Genomic DNA, 20067 nt, shown 5'->3' with positions numbered 1-20067 from the left:
TGGTACTGATTGGATAAGAGAGTTTGTTCAAGTGGGTAAATGTGGTAGACCTGGGTGCTAGGTATTATCTTCCTACTTTTCTGAGAAAATCTAGTAAGAGTGAAAGCCTTGTTACTTATGTTTGAAGAAACAGATTGTTTTTATTTTTGAATTTTATGTCAACATTAATTTACAATTTAATAGAGTATGATATTAAAAGTTTACTGTTATATACCTCTTTATTTGATTAAAAAGTTGACAGTACTTCTTTTCTTTCTGGGTATTGTAGAGTGTTTGCTCTTTCAGAATCTAGTTAATAGCTGGCTAAATGCATGCAGGAACCAGGAGGTTTGTCAAAAAGCTGCTCATGGATTTGCTGAGAGAAATGCTATAATTTAGTGATCAAAAACTAGTGTTTTATTTTTCACATAAAATCAGTCAACTTATTATTTTTTAAATTTCAGTAAAAGGAGCACCTCGAAACCTAAAGGTGACGGATGAGACTACAGATAGCTTTAAAATTACCTGGACTCAGGCTCCGGGGAGAGTCTTAAGGTATCGAATTATCTATAGACCAGTTGCTGGTGGAGAAAGCAAAGAGGTTACCAGCCCAGCCAATCAGAGGAGGAGAACGCTGGAGAACCTGACTCCAGACACAAAATATGAAGTATCTGTAATTCCTGAATATTTCTCAGGATCTGGCTCTCCGTTGACTGGAAATGCAGCCACTGAAGAAGGTAGAGGAAATATGCTCATCATTTGGTAACAACTGAAATCTTAGACTGTAGGAGCAGCTTTGGACAACTATGCAGATGCTATGAGCCATGAGACACTTTGTCTCAATTATCTGAGTATCTTCGACGGTAGTCCTATTAGACTTGTCTTACTCAAATGTTTGACTTACTCATGACAACATTTATTGGTGTCAAAAGAACCTGAATGCTATGAGATGGTCCAAATATTCTTTTAAAATAATATTATTAAATATTCGAATATAAACTGAAGGATGACTAGGGATTAAAAATCAAACCGTTATGTACCATTGAGAGGGATTACATATCGTTTCTTCAGGAATATTTAAGAATATTAACATGTTTTTATTTAAATGGAATGGTTAGGCTCCTAGGATAGATTCTGATATTAGTTGCAAATTATTAATATTTAATGTGTGGTTTCATTGAGGAAAATTAAGACACTTAATTTTCATTTTATTCCTTATCTTTAAAGTTTTTTAAAAATAACTACATATTAGCAATAATGAAGCTATTAAGCAACTATTTGTATCAGGTTCTGTGCAAAGAGCTTTTCATATATTATCTCATTTAATCCCTGCATAGAATCTATGAAGTTGTTACTTTTTTATCCTAGTTCTACAAAAAAAATTGAGGCCAAGGGAACTAAATAATAGCTCAGAGTCATGTTGCTCATACGTGGTGAATCTGAGTTTGTGGACTTTATTGCCCTTGTGCAGACACGTTCTAGCTGGGCCTGCGTCACTACTTCCCTCCTGGTGCAGCCTAGCTAATTAGCCTCTCCTGCAGAGACACTTTCTCTTTCCACCTGCTCTCTTCCTCCTCTCTTCCCTCTGGGAAGTCACTTCTGTTTCACTCTTTCCAGTTGGGGACCTAGGGCTCTTTGTGCCAGGCACCAGAAAAAGACCCAATGATGCTTCACCTTTCTATTTTCTGGAGTTAAAGTGGCTGGAGATGTGTGCCTGGTGGGGAGAGTCATAGACTTGGGTGCCTTGAGACCCTTCAGAGACCACATGGCCACTCTACCAGGAAAGGCATGAAAAGCCAAACATAGTTGCAAAGAGATGGGCAGCCCTTGAGTTTTACCCAAGACTTGACCTCGTTTGGGCTGTTTCCTCTCATATATGTTTTCTAGGGACGGCATTATTTTTATCATTTATCATTTTTATCACATTGGTACATTTCATGGCCATCACATTTAGACGTTCATAGCATTATGCTAACAAACCTTTTTACTGATAATCTCTTAGCAGAGTTAAACTCTCCATTGTGATACTAATTAGCACGTATACATTTTATAGTGCTTTGTCCCACTTTTAGAGAAAACATTGAAGTTTTTTACATGAAAGATTCTAACATGAAAGATCTTAGCATGTGTAAATACAGAAGAGGAGTTAGATGGCTTTTGCTTTGTTTCTACTGACACATAGGGACCAATTTAGAGATGCTTAAACTCTTCTGGCCAGTCAATAGTTACGATAGCCATAATCTCACCTAGGATATAAATTTGATTTCATATATATATATATATATATATATATATATATATATAAAGCAACAAAGTGTATTTTAAGTCATTTTATTAAATAATGAGTTTTGATGTTGTTGTTATTTTTTAATGAAGTTAGAGGGAACCCAAGAGATTTAAGAGTTTCTGACCCTACGATATCAACTATGAAATTATCTTGGACTGGGGCACCAGGAAAAGTGAAACAGTATCTCGTCACATACACCCCCGTGGCAGGAGGCGAGACTCAAGAGGTCACTGTGAAGGGAGACACAGCCAATACTGTCCTGAGAGGATTAAACGAAGGGACACAGTATGCCTTATCTGTGACAGCCTTGTATGCGTCCGGGGCTGGAGATGCCCTTTTTGGAGAAGGGGCAACGCTTGAAGGTAATTACTGTCATATTGTATAGAAATCCCTGAGCTTGCTTGTGATCGCATTTAGGGAGCTTAAAATGTTTTCAGAGAATGAAATCTGGGAGTGTGCGATCCTTTTTCTTAAAAGGAATTTGTATTGAAAAATAAGTAGTCATAAAACTGCCTCTTATTCAGAGACGTAGAATGTAAGCTACTGAAACAATTAAATTTGGTTGGGGAGAAGTGTATTGGGGAGCTGAGCGCATGGTAAGGCCGTAGAAATGTGTCTGCAGTGCCATGGACTGGTTAAATGGAGAATAGGTGTGTGACACTTGGGTGGGAAGGGGCCTTGGGAAGCATTTGCGGAGGAAGAGGGTTTAGATTGCCCAAGGTAACACAGCTGCTGTCATCACCCAGGAGCAGGCAGAAACCTTTTGTGACTCTCAGCCTCTTTTCATGCACCATGCATATAAGCATTCACAATAGCTTGAAAAATGTGAGAATCCAAGTTACTGTTTATTTGTTTTCTAAATGATCTCTAAAATTCAGTTCAGAGTTAGAAGTTCAAAGTTAATGCAGTACTTGGTAAGAACCATCGAGACCGGAGCTGTTTCCTTGGTTCTCTGGAGTTCATTGTCAGAGGCCTTCATATTTCTTAGGCTCTTTTGAACTATAATGGCAGCTTAGATTTGACTCACCACAACCACAAAGTAAGTCCTGTGTGAGAGAAAATACAAATGTAACTTAACCACAATGAGAATGGATTGTAGTGTTAAAAAGAATTATCCGTGGATGGTTACAATGATGACTCAGTTCCATAGTTGGGGGCCTAAATGGGAGATCAGGTATAGCTTTCCTTTTGTTATCACCATCTTTTCTATGACTTATTTAAAATAATTGTAGGAAGAAAATAAATCCGAAGTATCTTTTGTAATGTGAGATCACAGTGATATTAGGCAAAATCTCCATCAAATTTAGTGAATCCAAGAGCTTGGAGGACTGTATATGTTATGATTGACAGGGACGAGGCCTACAAGAGGCAGTTTTGATTGAAACGTCAAGACTTAGTCAAGAAATAAGAACAGATAGACAAAAACATTCTAATCAAAATTCTATCTCTAAGAGTCATCAAGAGTTTAAGTCCAATACTCTGTGAGATTTATTGTTAGAAGAGGATTTAAACGAAAGATTAAATATCAGTGTGTAAAGTACTGATTATCAGAAGAGTCCTGGTTTGGCTACCTTGCCATGTGACTTTGAAATAATCCCTTAACCCTGCTGAGCCTCAGTTTACCCATCTATAAAGAGGGGATGACCACTGTTCCCCCTTCCTCCCAGACTTACTGTGGAGATCAAATGGGAGAATGTAAGTGAAACGCTTTGGCAACTCTAAATAAAATACCCCACGTGTATGAAATTCATCAAGGGGAAACAACATTCACTTTAGAACTGATATCTAAAAATACAGCTTTTGTAAGTATTTCAAAGATATTGATTGGTTACTCTAAAGTTTTGAAAATAATGAGAGGAATGGAAATTGCCTTAATTACGGAGACATAATCCAAACAACAAAAGCATGTGATCTTCATATCTGGAGCAACGTTCAGAATTTCTGAGAAGATTGTCCTTTTCTTTTGACCTTTGAAGTTCTCTTTCTCATGTGCTTTCTACAGGATTTCAACGTAGATTATTCATAGGATTTTTTAAGGATCAACTTTTGAGCTTTTATTTTTATAGAATAGTTGGAGATTATTTATATTTGCGAACATTTCTCTCTTATAAAGGATATCTTAGAAATAATGTAATAGTTTTACTTCTGCTTGTACCATTTAACCTGCTGCAATTCTTCTGCACTTCTTACTTTAAAAATATATTTATATTCAGTCAAAAATCTTGATTCTAAAGATTAAGCCATCTTTACTAAGAATAATGTATTACCAATTTTTAGAAAATAAAATGCACATTTTAACTTAACAGCAAACATATACTACTGGGTGATGATTTTTCTAGGCCAGGTGTATAGCTAAACTGTTTATAATTTTATGCCTTTGCGCATGTGGTATAGAAAATCTAACAACTTGTATGCATGTGTGAGTGTGCACACACACGTATCTGATCAGAAATAATCTCGACGGGAGATGCACAGGTAGTAAAATAAATTAAAAAATTACTGTTTCCCATTCCCTGAGAAGGAAGAAAGCTAGATGATTTGCAAGTTCCCTTTAAAAATATAGTTAATTCATAACTAAATTGTAAGAGTAGATTTTTTTCCATTGACACCAAAGCTCTTTACTGTAGTGAAGGATTAGAGAAATTACCGCCAGCCTGATTTTATTAACATATTTATCTCATTGCACGATGTGTGGTAAACTTGAGGAATATGTGAAAGCATAGTTGTGACTAAGTGAAAATAATAGAAGGCTTTTGCCCCTGGTTATTCTATTTCATGTTATTATATTAACCTAGCCAAATCCACATACCATATACAGGAATAGGATATGATGGTAAATGCAGGGAATGGAAAGCCCAGAAACAGAGCCAGGCCACTGCTTTTGAGGGTTGCTGTTTTTCTAATCTGTTTTTCTCTGGGGAGAGGAGGTGGTTAGAGCAGACCTTGAAGGAATGTTTCTTCCGTCCAGTGGCATGGCTCAGCCAGCAAGGGCATTCTGTGGGTTGAAAACTGTATAGATTGACTGAAGTGCATTCTATTCAATTAAAAAAGAATTAAAAAAAATAATTAGTGTGGTCTACAACCATCCCTAACTTGAATCTGTTTCCTAGTGCTTTCTTGAAATGTCGCCAATGATCAGAAAATTCCCCTGTCCCTGGAAGAGAGATTTATTAGCACTGGCGTTGGGGAAGTTCATGGTTGGCCCCAGTACTGTATGAAACAGAATCACAAAGGCAGAATTTATTACCATTTCAGATCCAAACTTCGGAGGGATCTGAGCACAAACTGTTAGGTTTGATTAACATTGTTTCTTTCCCCTGTTGTTGTTAAAGTGGGTTTAATGTAATTACTAAAACAATGCTGTACATGTAAATGAACTTTAAATCTTGAAAGAACTTTTGGTTGTCACTGTTAGTGTTTACAGAGAGGCAAACCTGCCCTTATAAACCTCGAAATGAATAATGCCCATTTTAATTCAGAGATTTACCAAAAGTGAATGAAAATTTCAGTTTTGGAATAATACAGTTCTTTTATTTTTGAGTGTGTTTTTTGACCATGGAAAAGATGATTTTTTCAGAATTTCCTTTGTTTCAGTTGCCATAGCAACTCTCCAGTGTCCTACACATGAATGGCTTCCTATACATCAAACCAAGCTAACTCAGCTGACATTCTGTTACAATGAGGTTTTTAGCACATCACAGGAATTCTTCTGCAAGATGTTGAGTGACATGGGGCCCCTCCAAGATGGACTAAATAAGGCCTCTATGTTATCCTAGATTTACTGCAGTCTCATAATTTGAAAAATCATACATTCTGGGTATAACAACTCTGATGTTTCCAGGGAACTTTAGCACAATCACCAAACAGTAATTCATATTTTCTTTCCTGCAAATCAATGGCTTATCAGAGAAAAATCTATATTACATCAGAGAGGTGACACTTAACGGAAGAAATCTCACCCGGGCTTTGAGGTTGAAGGTCCATTTAATTGTTTAGGGGTTTTATAACACTATGTGCTCCTTTAAGTAATTAAGTTAACTGATCAACAGTGAACTTTGTCCTTTGGAATGGTGACTCCAAGTCGTTGGTTGTAAATCAAGTGTGTTTCCACATGAACGTTATCCAGAGCAGGTCTTCTGTATTCTGCTGTGGAAAGTTGGATGACTCTGAGCTGAGCTCTAACGGAAAAGACAAATTGATTCAGAAGAGGGTTTACATTACATTTTCAATTTAACTTCTATTTTTGAAAGTGGTGTGTGAAACTCAATGAAAGCCGGCCGGAGCAATCTGTAAGGTGAAAATAGAGTTTCATTTCATAATGATTAATATTTCAGTTATCATCATTGGCTAATTTGTGTATAATTATATTTGAATTGGATGACGATTTGCTTTTTAGAAAGCAAATGGAAAAGAGCTAAGGAATGTAGGAAAGTTACTTAAATGAGGCCTTAGTTCTTTGGCCTCATCTGTGGAAAAAGTAGAATCAACCCCTTGTGGATGTTCAGATCATGAGAAATGCACCTGTCTAATTACTTACCTCAGCAGCACAGAGATGCATGCACGCAGGCACCAGAAATGACGCCTTTTGAATATATGTGAGTATGTTCTGTAATCAGATCAGAAATACTGAGTATCAAAATTTCAAAAACTGATGAATTTTGTTTGTTTAAATTTATGACAGAAAAGCATTGTTATTCCTTGCATCTATCCTGGTACTATACTGGGCAGAACAGAGTAGAAAGGAGAACTATTGAGAAGGAATCAAAGGAATAGAGATGAAGGAATGCCGTCATTGCAGAAGATGACTTGTTTGAAACGATTGCCGGAAATTCTATTCCCAGAGGTAAAAGTAATATGCAAAGTGCAGGCATATGGTTCGGAACAGCAGAAAACAAGTACCATGAGATTAAATTATTGAAAACAATGTCACTTAGGTAAAAAACATGAACAAACCCAAACATCATAAAACATATATTTGTAAGTCTTGGGGCAAAGGGAGAAGAGGAACTCAAAACAGGGGAGCCTTTGCTGGTGCAGAAGTGGGTCCACGTTTGGGGAAACGTTGAGACAAAGTGGCAAAAAGCCTCCTGGAGTTGGTTTCTGCTCACTGCCACTGTTTCTATGTCTTCCCCTTTTGAAGAATGGTAACCTTTGCTGGACAGAGGCTATATACTGGTCTTCTTACATCTTTCTTATTCCTCTCTCTTTCCTCTTCCTTCCCAGGTACGCTAAAAAGAGACTCTCGCAAACCCAATCCAAGCCAAATAATCTCTTTCTGTAGCTACTGATGTCCGAAGTTCCATAGTTTGAGGACAAAACCTCCAATTCAATATATTAAACCAAAGCAAATGCCTGGCTAGGTAACCCTTGGGTCAAACCTCATTCACAGGGAAATGTGATCAACGCTTGAAGAAGAAGCATGCGTTGAGAGCCTTTTGACGCAGGATAGAGGGGAGGAGACAGTGGTGAACATCCCACTCATGTTATGGGATGGAAAGGGTGTGATGAGAGGCGTCAGTCGACTTCTCCGGTCTCCGAGGGTCAGCCTTGGGCACGTGTCACTACCTAAAGAGTGACTTGTTGTGTGTGGCCATAGACCCATGCGATATAGACACCATCCCGCCGTCCCACACAGCGTCCCTGTGTCCGCCAATTTTGACCAGCTTTGCTTTAATCACACCTGTCTCTCATTTCAGAGTGAAAGCGAGTGTGAGGATTCCTTCCCACACTGACCAAACAACTTCCAAATAAAAGCCCCCAAATGAGAAAAGAGTAGAGGATCGTGGAGGAATTAGGATCACAGAGGAGATTGAAAAGATTTTTAGAAAGCATCAGGGCTCAGGCACATCTCCAGATACTCCAATTTAATTGACCTGGGCATGGCCGAGCCTTTAGCTCTCTGGGTGATTCTGTGTATCTGATCAGGTCCAGTCCAATTATTGCGTTGCTGAGGGTCCCAGGGCCCCAGGAGGTGATGGCCTGCTCACCAGGTCCCCAGACCAGCTTGGCCATTTGGCAGCCTGCCAGTCATATCACAGGGTGAATTCAACTGCTGCTTTTCTTGTAAGTTAATATTTGGCCAAGCCAAGTTTCCATTTTTTAAAACTTCAAGGGTTATAGGTCTGATAAAATAGACTTGTCACGAGTACATCATATTCTCAAGATTCTTGGATGTAGTGCAACAGCTGGAAAACCCAACTCCCCCGCTTTTTGGAGCAAAACTGTTTTTCAGTGCATTTGACAACAGTATAAACTTAATATTTAGGATTATTTTTATCAGATTGACTGATTGACATAACAAGAAACCCATTGAAGCAGTTTATCTGTTCGATCTTGGCTTCTGATTTGAGGTGTCTTTTTTCTTTCTTTGGGTTCCATATTTCTTTGTCATGAACATGCAGTGTTGCAGTACCAGTGCCTGCCAGTAATGCCTTTATGCGCGAGGCAGAAACTATAATTTTCTGAGGATTTTTTTCTGTGATTGAGAATTTACTTAGTGTTCACTTGAATTAGTGTTGTCATGCCATTAACTGGAACTCAGGAATATTTTTCAGCTAATATTTTATTTGAATCTTAAAAAGTGGTTTTACAGATTCTTTCCAGGACGTTGACAAACCTTGCAAAGGCCTTTACTGCAGTTTTACTAATATTTTGTTCTAGCTTTCCAGGTCTTGAGAGTGTTAACATAGTTGATTAAAATCCATGGGAATACATGTCTCGTGAGCTAGGCTTCTTTTGTTTGTAGCCCAGAAGTATCTTTGTGAATGTATTTTTGCTTCATCCACAGTTCCCTTCCTATTATTTTTCTCACAGTGAAATCATTAGCCTGTGTTTGTGAGATTGATGTCGTGTTGCCATGGAAATAAACAATGTCACAAATTCGGTGCTATAGAAAGTAGGGAGAAAAACAGGCTGAGAAGCATAACCTTTGGGAAAACTAGAAACTAAAATTATTGTTTGTAAATTACTGCAGTGTTAATTTGGAAGATAAATCCCATGTTCTAAGCTAACTTTGTCTTATACTTTTCGGGAATGTTATTAATGCAGCTCGTTAGCTCACTTAATTTCAGAATCACTTTCAAGTACTTTCAAGTATTATTTCACCACAGTTGTTGCTAACTGCAACTTAGGAAATTTAAGTGAAGAGGCACATATGAAAAAAGGATGTAGTGTATATCAAGCAGAGGAAACATGCTGCAGATTTAAAACTTAGAGACCAGTAGTTGGGCTATCGATGATCAAAACAAAGTAAAAAGCAAAAAAACAAACCCAACAACCACGTCAAACCAAACCCAACCCAACACAACCAAAGAAACACTTTGTTTATGTTCCTGTAAATAGAGAAGATGTAAAGATGTGTGACCATTTAAGTAGCAAATACAATTAAAGAAGACCTTCAAATGAAGATTAACCTCAAGTACGGGGGAAATAAGTCAGTATGTTCTTGAAAATAAATACTCTAGGTTGCAGTGAAATATGTAACTAATTTCCCTCCAGAGATGAGATGTCCTGTCAGCAGTTGAAGTTATTTATAATGGAGTTAGACTTTTCCATTTCATCTTCGGGTCTGGTAGGATGCCCAGCTCCCATTTTATTTATTTTTCCCTCTGTAATCTACCATATATGATAGGTTTATTGTCCACTAAGATTTCTTTTTCATTTACTGTTATCTTTATGTACTGAAATTTAGATAATTATGAGTATTTTAAAGATATTCATTTTTACTCTGGTTCAAGTGAAATAACAGTCTTCAACATTCTTGTAGCAGCATTATATATCATTTTCTTGAATACACAACAATTACTGGTAAAATGTATGCTGTAGAAGAGATAGTTTTATATTTATGTCATACTGTGGCATAAACCCTAGTAAAGGTAGCCAATATAAAGTGACCTGTATATTTATCGCACATTTAAATTATGGAAAGTTAGGGTTTTATTGGTAGACATCTGTGTCTCCTATTAAGTCAAGGTTGCTGTATTTTTCCGTTTGGGTTGTACTTCTTTTTTTAAATGAGAGAGCCAAAATTTAGCAGCAAGCATTTTCGATCGGCTAGAACAAGTGGTGTGTTTTATTTTGATGACTAATTGCTTTTAGATTTTCCAGAAGAATTGGTGGTTTTTAGTTTCCTTAGGGTTAAGCTGTAATTGAAATTTTGCATTTCTGCTCTTTTAGCTTTGTGAATAGAGTTTCTCCCCCCCCAAAAATTGTTGGAATTAAGATTTGCAAGTGATATGAGATCGTTGGAGTTACTGGAAGTGGTATGTTGAAACCGAGCTTATTTAAATAAGATAAGAGGAAAAAATGATGGTGAAGAAATAAGGATCTTTGTGCACAATAAGGAGAACTGAACTGTAAAATTTGGGGATTTAGATGCTTTTTTTTCCTTTGGAATTGTTTTTTAGGCACGTACTTCTTCATATTTCGATGCCATTCTTGTCCTGAAGGACATTCCAATCTGATTGGACATATGGGGGCCAGGGTGATAGGCAGGAATCAGGTATAATTCTAAAGTTTAATCCCATCTTCTGTTCCACTGACAGAATAGGACAGACAGCTTAGAAGGAAGAAATGGGCAACTTTAGACAAATTGACTCCAGCAAATCAGGATGTCTACTAGGATGAAGGAGTATTTACATGTATAGTAGACATTAAAAAATGATCCCCCTTTCATTTCTATTCTAGAGCGTGGTTCACCTCAGAATTTGATTACTAAAGATATCACCGACACATCGATTGGCGCTTACTGGACGTCTGCTCCAGGAATGGTTCGCGGTTACAGGGTCTCTTGGAAATCGATGTATGATGATATTGAGGCTGGAGAGAAGAGTCTTCCTGGAGATGCAATTCATACTATCATAGAAAATCTGCAGCCAGAGACCAAATACAGAGTTTCAGTATTTGCAACTTACAGTAGCGGAGAAGGAGAACCTTTGAGTGGAGAAGCCACAACTGAATGTAGGTAACAGTCCGAGGGGGTTTGAGTGTGTTGGTGCTACCTAATAGCTATCAGCTCATCATAACCACTTGCATTTTTTCCTTATATGACAAATGGGGACTCAAAAATTAGGACCTTTAATGAATGTGGTTTAAATTCAGGTTTGTTTTGTATCTAAAATTATATCAAAGTCTGAAATATTGAATCCCTCCCAACTACCTACACAGTTGACCCTCGAACAATGTGAGGGTTAATCTGAGTACAGTTTATAGTCAGCTCTGCTTATCTGAGCTTCCTCTGCATCTCAGGAAAAAGCCAACCTCAGATCATGTAGTGCTGTAGCATTTGCTAGTGAAAAAAATCCGTGTATAAGTGGACCCTCGAAGTTCAAACCTTCATTGTTCAAAGGTGAACTGTGTTTGTCTCTCTCTCAGTCTCTCTCTCTCTCTCTCTTTTTTTTTTTCTGGTGGAAAGATCAACTAGGTAAGAAGCTCGGCTAGTATAAAGATCAGAAGCTATGGAGACAAAGAAAATTCAGGCATATTTATAACTATATTACCTTGGGCAAGTTCTGGAACCTTCTTTGAGCCTCAGTTTCCTAATGTGTAGAATGCAGCCTCAGATTGTCTTGAGGATTAAATGAAGTAACAGTGGGCAAAGCACCAAGCATAGTGCCTAGCTACTTCGAGAAGGTTGATGAATGACGTGGCTATTGAGACTATGATTGTCTCAATATGATACAATACGATACATCCAAGACTAATCCTAGATTATTTTTACTGTGTTTGGGGAGGCTAAGTCAAGTCTACTCAGGTTTCTGGAGGCTAAAATTTACCTTAATCTCATTAATATTCTTTCTTGTGAAAAATTTTGAATCACCCTCTCATCATTTATTATCAGGTGGCTAGTGAGAGGCATGTCGGTATTTCTCAATTGTCCTTCCTAAAAAGTAATTTGTTAAGGATGGGCATTTCTAAGTATTTATAGGAGAAAAGTTTATTCCTATTGCTTGGGAGGATTTTAGGAAATGGGGAAAGATTGGGGCACTCTTGCATTTCCTTTTATTAGAAAGAATTGGAGGAAAGGGGTGGTTTTTCTGCCAAAGGAGGAGAGAGGGAAACACCATGAGCAATTTCAATGAAGTCCTGTATCCGGATTTTAGGTTGTCCTTAAATGAAAATCTTTTGGTCTGAGTTCTCTGAGGAATTCATCTTTTTTTTTTTTTTTAAATCACTGGCAAACTCAGTTGGATATGTCTAAGCTTAAATCTGTGTCAAAATTAACCGGATTAAAAAAATCAAACTCCTGATAGGAGATTTAAATACAAGAAAGGGCACATTTCTCGGATAGTCACATGATTGGTTTCCATGGTAGTGATTGAAATCTTGTGTCTGAATATATTGGCTGATATAGTTTAAGAAGCTGGCCCAAATTCATCTCTATTTCTGGTAAATATTCACTTGTTGTAAAGAGAAGCCATGTTGTAAACTTAGGCCACATATGACACATCTAGCTAAATTTATTTGTAGGAGTGAAGATACAATTCACGTGGCTGAGAAATTATCAAAATTTATATATTAAGAGGGAAACTTTTCCCAAAGATTCTCCTCCATCATTTCTTCTTGTGAAAAGTTTGAATCCTCAGATATTTATTTGGGATTTAAAATCTCCCCAAGGATATGTTTTCGTCCAAAGCAAGTATGTTAGCAGAAATCCTAGATAAATTTTCATCTCTAAGAAGCTAAGCATCTAAGAAATTTTCACTATTTCTTGGCTAATTGATTGATTTAGAGGTGAGTGAACAGAAAAGCCTCTTTCTAACTATGAGCATACTAGGCAGCAATGAAAGTACATTTTCTAGAGGGTATGCCAGCTGCTCAAACAGCTAGGCAAGTAAGATGGAAGACAGGAACCTTTCTTTGTTCTACTACCATTTTGTTGTTGTGTTTTGCTTTGCTTTCTTTGTGGAAAGTGAGGTAGTTTAGAAAGTACTTTGAGAGATCTGAGTCAGGTGTCGCATATTCAGGTGGTGGATGAGTCCTAAATGGTGCGGATAACTGGGTCGAGTCACTGGGTCATGCTCTTAGAGTTTCTTATAAACTTCCAAGGAGACATTTTGGAAATATTTTCAGGAAACATTTTCTGTTTTCACCTGACACTCAGAGGCATGGTATGCAGACTGTTGATACAATGAAAACCATGAATTGTGGCTAGAAGGCCAGCAGATGGGACACTTTCTACCGGCCCTCCAATTATGGCAGCTGGTTTAGCAGAGGTACAGTGGGTGTTGGAAAGCATCTTGTGCGAGTTACTAAAACATGAAAAGAACTTAGAGTGGGAGTATTAACAGCTTTTTATGGCATGTGGCATACCTATGAAGGGAGTGAAAAATCTTGCTTTTTCCTTATGGGAAGCCAACAAGGATTTTTTTTCCCTCCTTAAAATCCAAAGTTTCCCATTAAAGCTAAGATGAGATATGTTGGACTTTATTTAGCTTCAATTCCTCTATTTTAAAGAATCAATTAAAAATCAGGAATACAATTGAGATCCTTGAAGCATTTCAAGGTATGAAGTACAATATTTGACTGTTATTAACATATTTAAATTTGGGAATATTTTAAAGTTTGGGATTCCACTCTTTTGGGGACATAGGTTTCTTTTTAGATCAATACTCGTAAGATTTAAATGTCCATTTTTCTCAATTCTGAGTTGTATGAAATTGGTTTGAGAAATTTGTGTAAGGGAGAGATGTCCTTTTCCACTGAACAAAAGTTGAAGAGGTGGAAACAAGAGGTCAGAAAACATATTTTAGCAGAACTCTTTCTAGAAGAGTGTTAGACACACATTGATTTATTCAACATTTGTAACAAATAGATTGTTCTGTGTACTATTCTTTCCCATACTCTTTCCAAAATCCTATGTAAGGTCTTTACATTTTTTGTTTGAAAATATATATATTTTTCTTTTAATAGTTCACTTACCTGGAGAATAGTAATAAAGAATTGAGGATTAACTAAATAAATTTTAATATTTCCAGAAAGTAATGGAATTGGCTGAGAATTCTCTTACTTTCTTTCTTTTTTTTTTTTAACATCTTTATTGGGGTATAATTGCTTTACAATGGTGTGTTAGTTTCTGCTTTATAACAAAGTGAATCAGTTATACATATACATATGTTCCCATATCTCTTCCCTCTTGCGTCTCCCTCCCTCCCACCCTCCCTCTCTTACTTTCTTTAAACCCTAAAATTAAAAAATTGCAACCAACATACTCTTAGTTGAAATTATACTTGCATCTTTCAGAAAACTAATTTATAACCATATATTGAATTTCTTTATCTATTTTGTCATTCTTACCTTTGCCCTCTGTACATAGCATATCTTTTGCTTATATGGCTGCTGTCAAGATTTTCTTTTTATACTGATTTTAAGTAATTTGCTTATGATGTGCCTTGGTGTAGTCTTTTCATGTTTCTTGTGCTTCAGGTTCATTGAGATTGTTGGATCTGTGGGTTTATAGTTTTATAAAATTTGAAAATATTCAGACCATTATTTCTTCAAATATTTTATTTATTGCCCCCCACTTTCTTCAGATACTCTGGTTCTACATGTACTCGTCTGCTTGAAGTTATCACAAAGCTCACTGCTGTGCTCTTCAGTTTGTCAATCTTTTCTCTTTTCTTGTGTTTCATTTTATTTTTATTTATTTATTTATTTAAAAAATTATTTATTTAATTTATTTATTTGGTTGCACCAGGTCTTAGTTGCAGCACGTGGGCTCCTTAGATGTGGCACATGAACCCTTAGTTGCGGCATGCATGTGGGACCTAGTTTCCTGACCAGGGATCAAAGCCAGGCCCCCTGCATTGGGAGCACGGAGTCTTATCCACTGCACCACCAGGGAGGTCCCTTGTGTTTCATTTTAGATAGTTTCTATTATCATGTCATCAAGTTCGCTAATTTTTTTCCTGCAATTTCTAATCTGCTCTTAATACCACCCTGTGCATGTTTCATCTTAGACATTGTATTTTTCACCTCTAGAAGTTTGGTTTGAGTCTTTCTTATTTGTTCTATGTGTTTACTTAACTTGCTTAACATTTCTTCTACCATCATTAGCATATGGAATTATAGTTATAATAGCTGTTTTAAGGTCCCTTTTGAATAATTCTGTCATATGCATTATTTGTAGTGCCGTTTCTTTTTTTTTTAATTTTGCGGTACACGGGCCTCTCACTGCTATGGCCTCTCCCGTTGCGGAGCACAGGCTCCGGACGTGCAGGCTCAGCGGCCATGGCTCACGGGCCCAGCCGCTCCGCGGCATGTGGGATCTTCCCGGACCGGGGCACGAACCCGTGTCCCCTGCATCGACAGGCGGACTCTCAACCACTGCGCACCAGGGAAGCCCCCCCTGAGATATTTTTATGTGTCAGTTTCCTGTTCCTTTGTGCTGATAGTCTTACATGTTCACGGCAGTCACAAAGGATGGTGTTAACTGCAGTCACTATGGCTAGTCATTTATGAATTGTTCTTTCTTCTGAAAAGATTCAAGGAATATTTCTGACCCTGTATTCATGATTTTTAGTATTCTGCACACTGTAATTTCTACCGGAATTCTTTACAGATGGAAATATAATAAAAATTCTAAAAGCTCATCTCCAGAAATCGGTGTTTTCTTTACTAAGGTCTCTGGAATGCAAATATGAAATCCTTGCAATATGAATTCCCATTTTTTAGTTATTAGCCAGTTGAAGAGAAAACATCTCACTGTGACCTCACTGAGATTAGGCTCACAAGCCATCTTGAACTTAGGAGAGCTCACAATGCTAAGTAAAGGAATAGTGTACGTATTTAAGAAACCACACATAGCGTTTTGTCACATAAATGGGGAGGTGGACATAAACATTTTCTTTCAGCACAGAATACATTGTAATCTTCCTTTCATCTCACAGTATCCGATGTTTCGAAAACCTTGAAAGTGGATGAAGAAACAGAAAACACAATGAGAGTTACCTGGAAACCAGCACCTGGGAAAGTTGTCAACTACCGTGTTGTGTATCGCCCCCGTGTGGGTGGGAGACAGATGGTTGCCAAGGTGTCACCCACTGTCACCTCAACAATGTTAAAGCGACTTCAGCCCCAGACCACGTATGACATCACAGTTCTCCCAGTTTACAAGACAGGAGAAGGAAAGCTTAGGCAAGGTTCAGGAACAACAGGTATAAAACCATAATAATTTTGGGGGGAAAGTGTGTAATATTTTAAAGGGAGATTTTAATATATCTACTTCATTTGTAAATGTCTAAAATGCAGTCTGTAATAAATTATACTATAATAGTTAGGTAGGATGCCTAATTAGCATATGATTTTTACCAATCTAGTTCCTGGTAAAATGATTCTACATATTAATTGTCTAATGCTAATCTAATCTTCTGAATTGGGAGTACTATTTATACTTCCACTTGGGTAGCACTCTATTATTCTGATTTTTATTGGGTATTATAGCTTGTGCTTTCCGACTTAATCCTTTTTATAAATGTATATTTTGAAGTATTTTGTTTGTGATGATTGCCATGTATATCACTTAGATATTTTGAATTCAACTTATTATTGTAGGGGCTATAAAAAACCCCCAAAGCCTAGGCTTATGGATAATATTTTAACATCTATTATCTTTACAGCTTCTCGATTTAAATCACCCAGAAACCTCAAAACATCTGACCCAACCATGTCAAGCTTCCGGGTGACTTGGGAGCCTGCACCTGGGGAGGTCAAGGGTTACAAGGTCACATTTCACCCCACGGGAGATGACAGAAGACTGGGGGAGTTAGTGGTTGGACCGTATGACAACACAGTTGTTTTGGAGGAACTTAGGTAGGAATGAACTCTATTCCGTTTTTGTTAACAGATTGTGCCTTCCACACATGATCACGTATGTGTCTGTTTGCCGGCAGAGTATTTAGAATCAGCCAAAGTTGCTTTCCTCACTCTTGGTGCTGCTGAAGTTGAGGTTAGGGTTCAGAGACTCAAATTTAGGCCTGAGCAGTTGTACTCTTTTGATGACTTGTTATTAAGTGATCAGGGATGGTGTTTCTTCAGTAACACCCTGCTTTTTAAAAATTAACATCCACATTGCACGATTTCACCAAAGGCAGTTTATCACCAGCCAGCCTTATGGGAACGTAGGAGTCCCCATGCCTTCCGGAAAGGCCCAGGTGACTGACCCTGAGATGCGAGTGTGCATCGTCTCCCAGGATGGGCTGCAGGAGTCAGGGGGCAGGCCTTTGCTCTTGGGCTCAGCTGGGAGGATTGGGGAAGGGGGGCGTTGGCAAGCTCTTGCTGCAGGCTGTGTGGTGGGAAAGAAGGAGGTTTGAGTTGGAACAGCAGCATTCTTCACAGTAGAAAGAACAGGCTGCTGTGCATTGCCTGGTGGAAAGTTGGTTTGTTTCAACGATTCATTCAACAATATTGGAATCTGTATAAATGCTTGATATTTACTTTTATCGGAATAGGGAGGACGAAATTTATTGAGCCTCCTACGTGCCAGGCACTGTGCTAGGTGCTTTATGTTCCCTTGCAAGTACGACATTTAAATTGTCTTCTTCAAGCCCATCACTTAGAAGCAATAAGAGTGGAAGCCCGATCCTTCCCTGAGTGGCTCAGTGGGAAGGTGGGGATTCTACACCTAATGGAAAGGCAAGGTGGAACTTGGCGCCGTGAGCCCCTAGTATTCTCTAGAGTGCTGGCGGGCTAGTTCCCCTTGATACCTCAGAGTGTGGGCTTAAACTAGAATGTGACGGGAATTAGTTTCCTTCTTCTGCAGTGTTATGTATTATAAGTTCCTCTGAATGAAAGTTTGTAAGTCAAGTTGAATGTTTATAACAAAGCAAAAAAAAAATGCTACCACTTGAGGTTATTATGCATACAGACTATATATTTTAACATTTCAGGGCAGGTACCACCTATAAAGTAAATGTTTTTGGAATGTTTGATGGAGGAGAAAGTTCACCACTTGTTGGACAAGAAATGACAACCCTCTCTGACACAACTGTAATGCCAGTTTTATCCTCTGGTAAGAAATTGAGTTACGTTCCCCTAGGAAAAGTCAGTATTTTGCAACTTTTTTTCAAATATGAATTGTTAGGTGACTCATACCATGAAAATTAACTATTAAATTTTACACTAAAATTTATTTCAGTAACATATACTTAAAAAATTCTTCAAAGATACAGCTAAGCACACTTTTGCCGACATTTTTTAAGGCTTTCTTGTCAGTGTTGCATTAGTTACATAGTACTGTATTATTTAAAGTTGAGATTTTACAATGATAATATACATTATCTTTAACCTTTAATATACATTATCTTTAATCGCTTTCTAATAATTAAAATGCAGTTTTATTTTGTTAAAGTCATCATAAAAATGATTTATCTGGGCTGAGCAAGCAGCACCTTGTTCCATAAATAGGTGGGCAACTAAGACTTGGGAAGCAAAATGGTAACATAAAGCCCTCATACTTTTCTGCTCCTGCCACGACTACAACTTTGATGCACATGAAGCTAGTTTTGAACATTCTTCCAGGTGAGGGTGGTGGGTAGAGTTTGCTTCTAAATATTTTAATCATTTGCTAACAAAGAGTAGGTCTTGGCAGATCAGGAGCAGACTTGTAAAGCCTTAGGTGCTTGGAGTAGTACTTGGGAATCCTAACTCCTGATGGAGCATCCAATATGCAGTGACGCCTTTGGATTGTGATGGGCATCACTGAATCTTTCTCAGTGAGTTCTTTTTTTTTGTTGTTGTTTTGTAATATAAAGATCAGATGCTAACATGGCAAGAAGTTGAAAAATTTGTAGCTGGTAACATAAGCTCCTAGAAAAGAAAGCGTTTGAAAACATGGATGTGGATAAAAGAAGTGAAAGGGTCAACTCTTGCTGTTTTGCATTAATGTTCAATTGCTTCTCTTATGATGATGTTAATTAACTGACTTATATTTTTATTTTGTAGCTTGTGCACTGAGGATATTGGGATAATTCTCTCTTTCCAAAGCACCCTAGCTTTGTATCAGTGTTTGTGCGTGTGGTCTCTGTAGCTCTCAATCTGTATACTTGTTTGTATCTTTTTTCTAGATTGTCTTCCTTCTCTCTTGATTTTTTAAATGTGCAGACCTCACCAGCTGTATCTACCTGATTGTTATACATAGTAGATGATTAAGTTAAATAATGAAAAACTAAATAATAGCTATCGGACTTTTAAACAATATATCTTTACTTCAAAAAGTTCTAATTTTAAGAGTTATATGCCTAATCCTTCATAATATATGTAATACTGGGGGCTTTAATTAATTTAAAAGATATTTTTGGCTCACTGAAACTTTTTCTAGCTTACACATTTTAACAGTTCATCTCATACTTGTCTGCTAATGACCGTTGAATATTTAGAAAAATGCAACATCCAATCTAGATCACATTAAAAGTTTTATTAAAATTATTATTGTCTTATCGTTAGGTGGCTCTACATTCCCACTTATATATTTTACCTTTTGGGTTTGTGAGCTCATTCAAATTTACGATGACGGTTTAATTCTCCGTGTCCTATGATTGCGGCTAGAAATATAGCCAAAGATGAATGAAAGATTTTCCACTGAAATAATTACTGGAGGGATGGACGGTTCCTGTGACTCTTATTTGAGGTTAATAAATCGTATGGACATGTTTTCAAAGCCTTCAACTCCAAATTACATCGCTGAGCCACAGAACTGAGGCAGTTAGGCGACACTGAGCCCCCGGGGGTGGCAGAGGCGTGGCTAGGAAGTAACCCGACAAAGAATGTGCTCCTTACTCTGTGCTGTCTCACGATTGCTGTGTCAG

The 20067-nt window shown here is 37.6% G+C and overlaps 1 protein-coding gene across 2 annotated transcripts in view; it reads left to right on the top strand.

Annotated features, from left to right (window-relative positions):
- The window catches only part of COL12A1 (collagen type XII alpha 1 chain), a 115430-nt gene that overhangs the window by 24125 nt on the left and 71238 nt on the right, over window positions 1–20067 (top strand). For both annotated transcript variants that reach the window (XM_089921747.1, XM_089921746.1), the window contains 6 exons: window positions 444–716; window positions 2356–2628; window positions 10952–11224; window positions 16153–16419; window positions 16882–17074; window positions 18151–18272. In XM_089921747.1, the coding sequence (XP_089777873.1) occupies window positions 444–716; window positions 2356–2628; window positions 10952–11224; window positions 16153–16419; window positions 16882–17074; window positions 18151–18272 (1401 nt within the window). The remainder of the gene's footprint in view (window positions 1–443; window positions 717–2355; window positions 2629–10951; window positions 11225–16152; window positions 16420–16881; window positions 17075–18150; window positions 18273–20067) is intronic.

This window comes from Delphinapterus leucas, chromosome 12 (assembly GCF_059928025.1).
Source record: "Delphinapterus leucas isolate spDelLeu-1000000601 "Yukka" chromosome 12, BTC_Dleu_Yukka2, whole genome shotgun sequence".
NCBI classification, from domain to species: Eukaryota; Metazoa; Chordata; class Mammalia; order Artiodactyla; family Monodontidae; genus Delphinapterus; species Delphinapterus leucas.
Note: the sequence above shows the minus strand (reverse complement) of the source record. Positions and strands in the feature narration are given on the sequence as shown.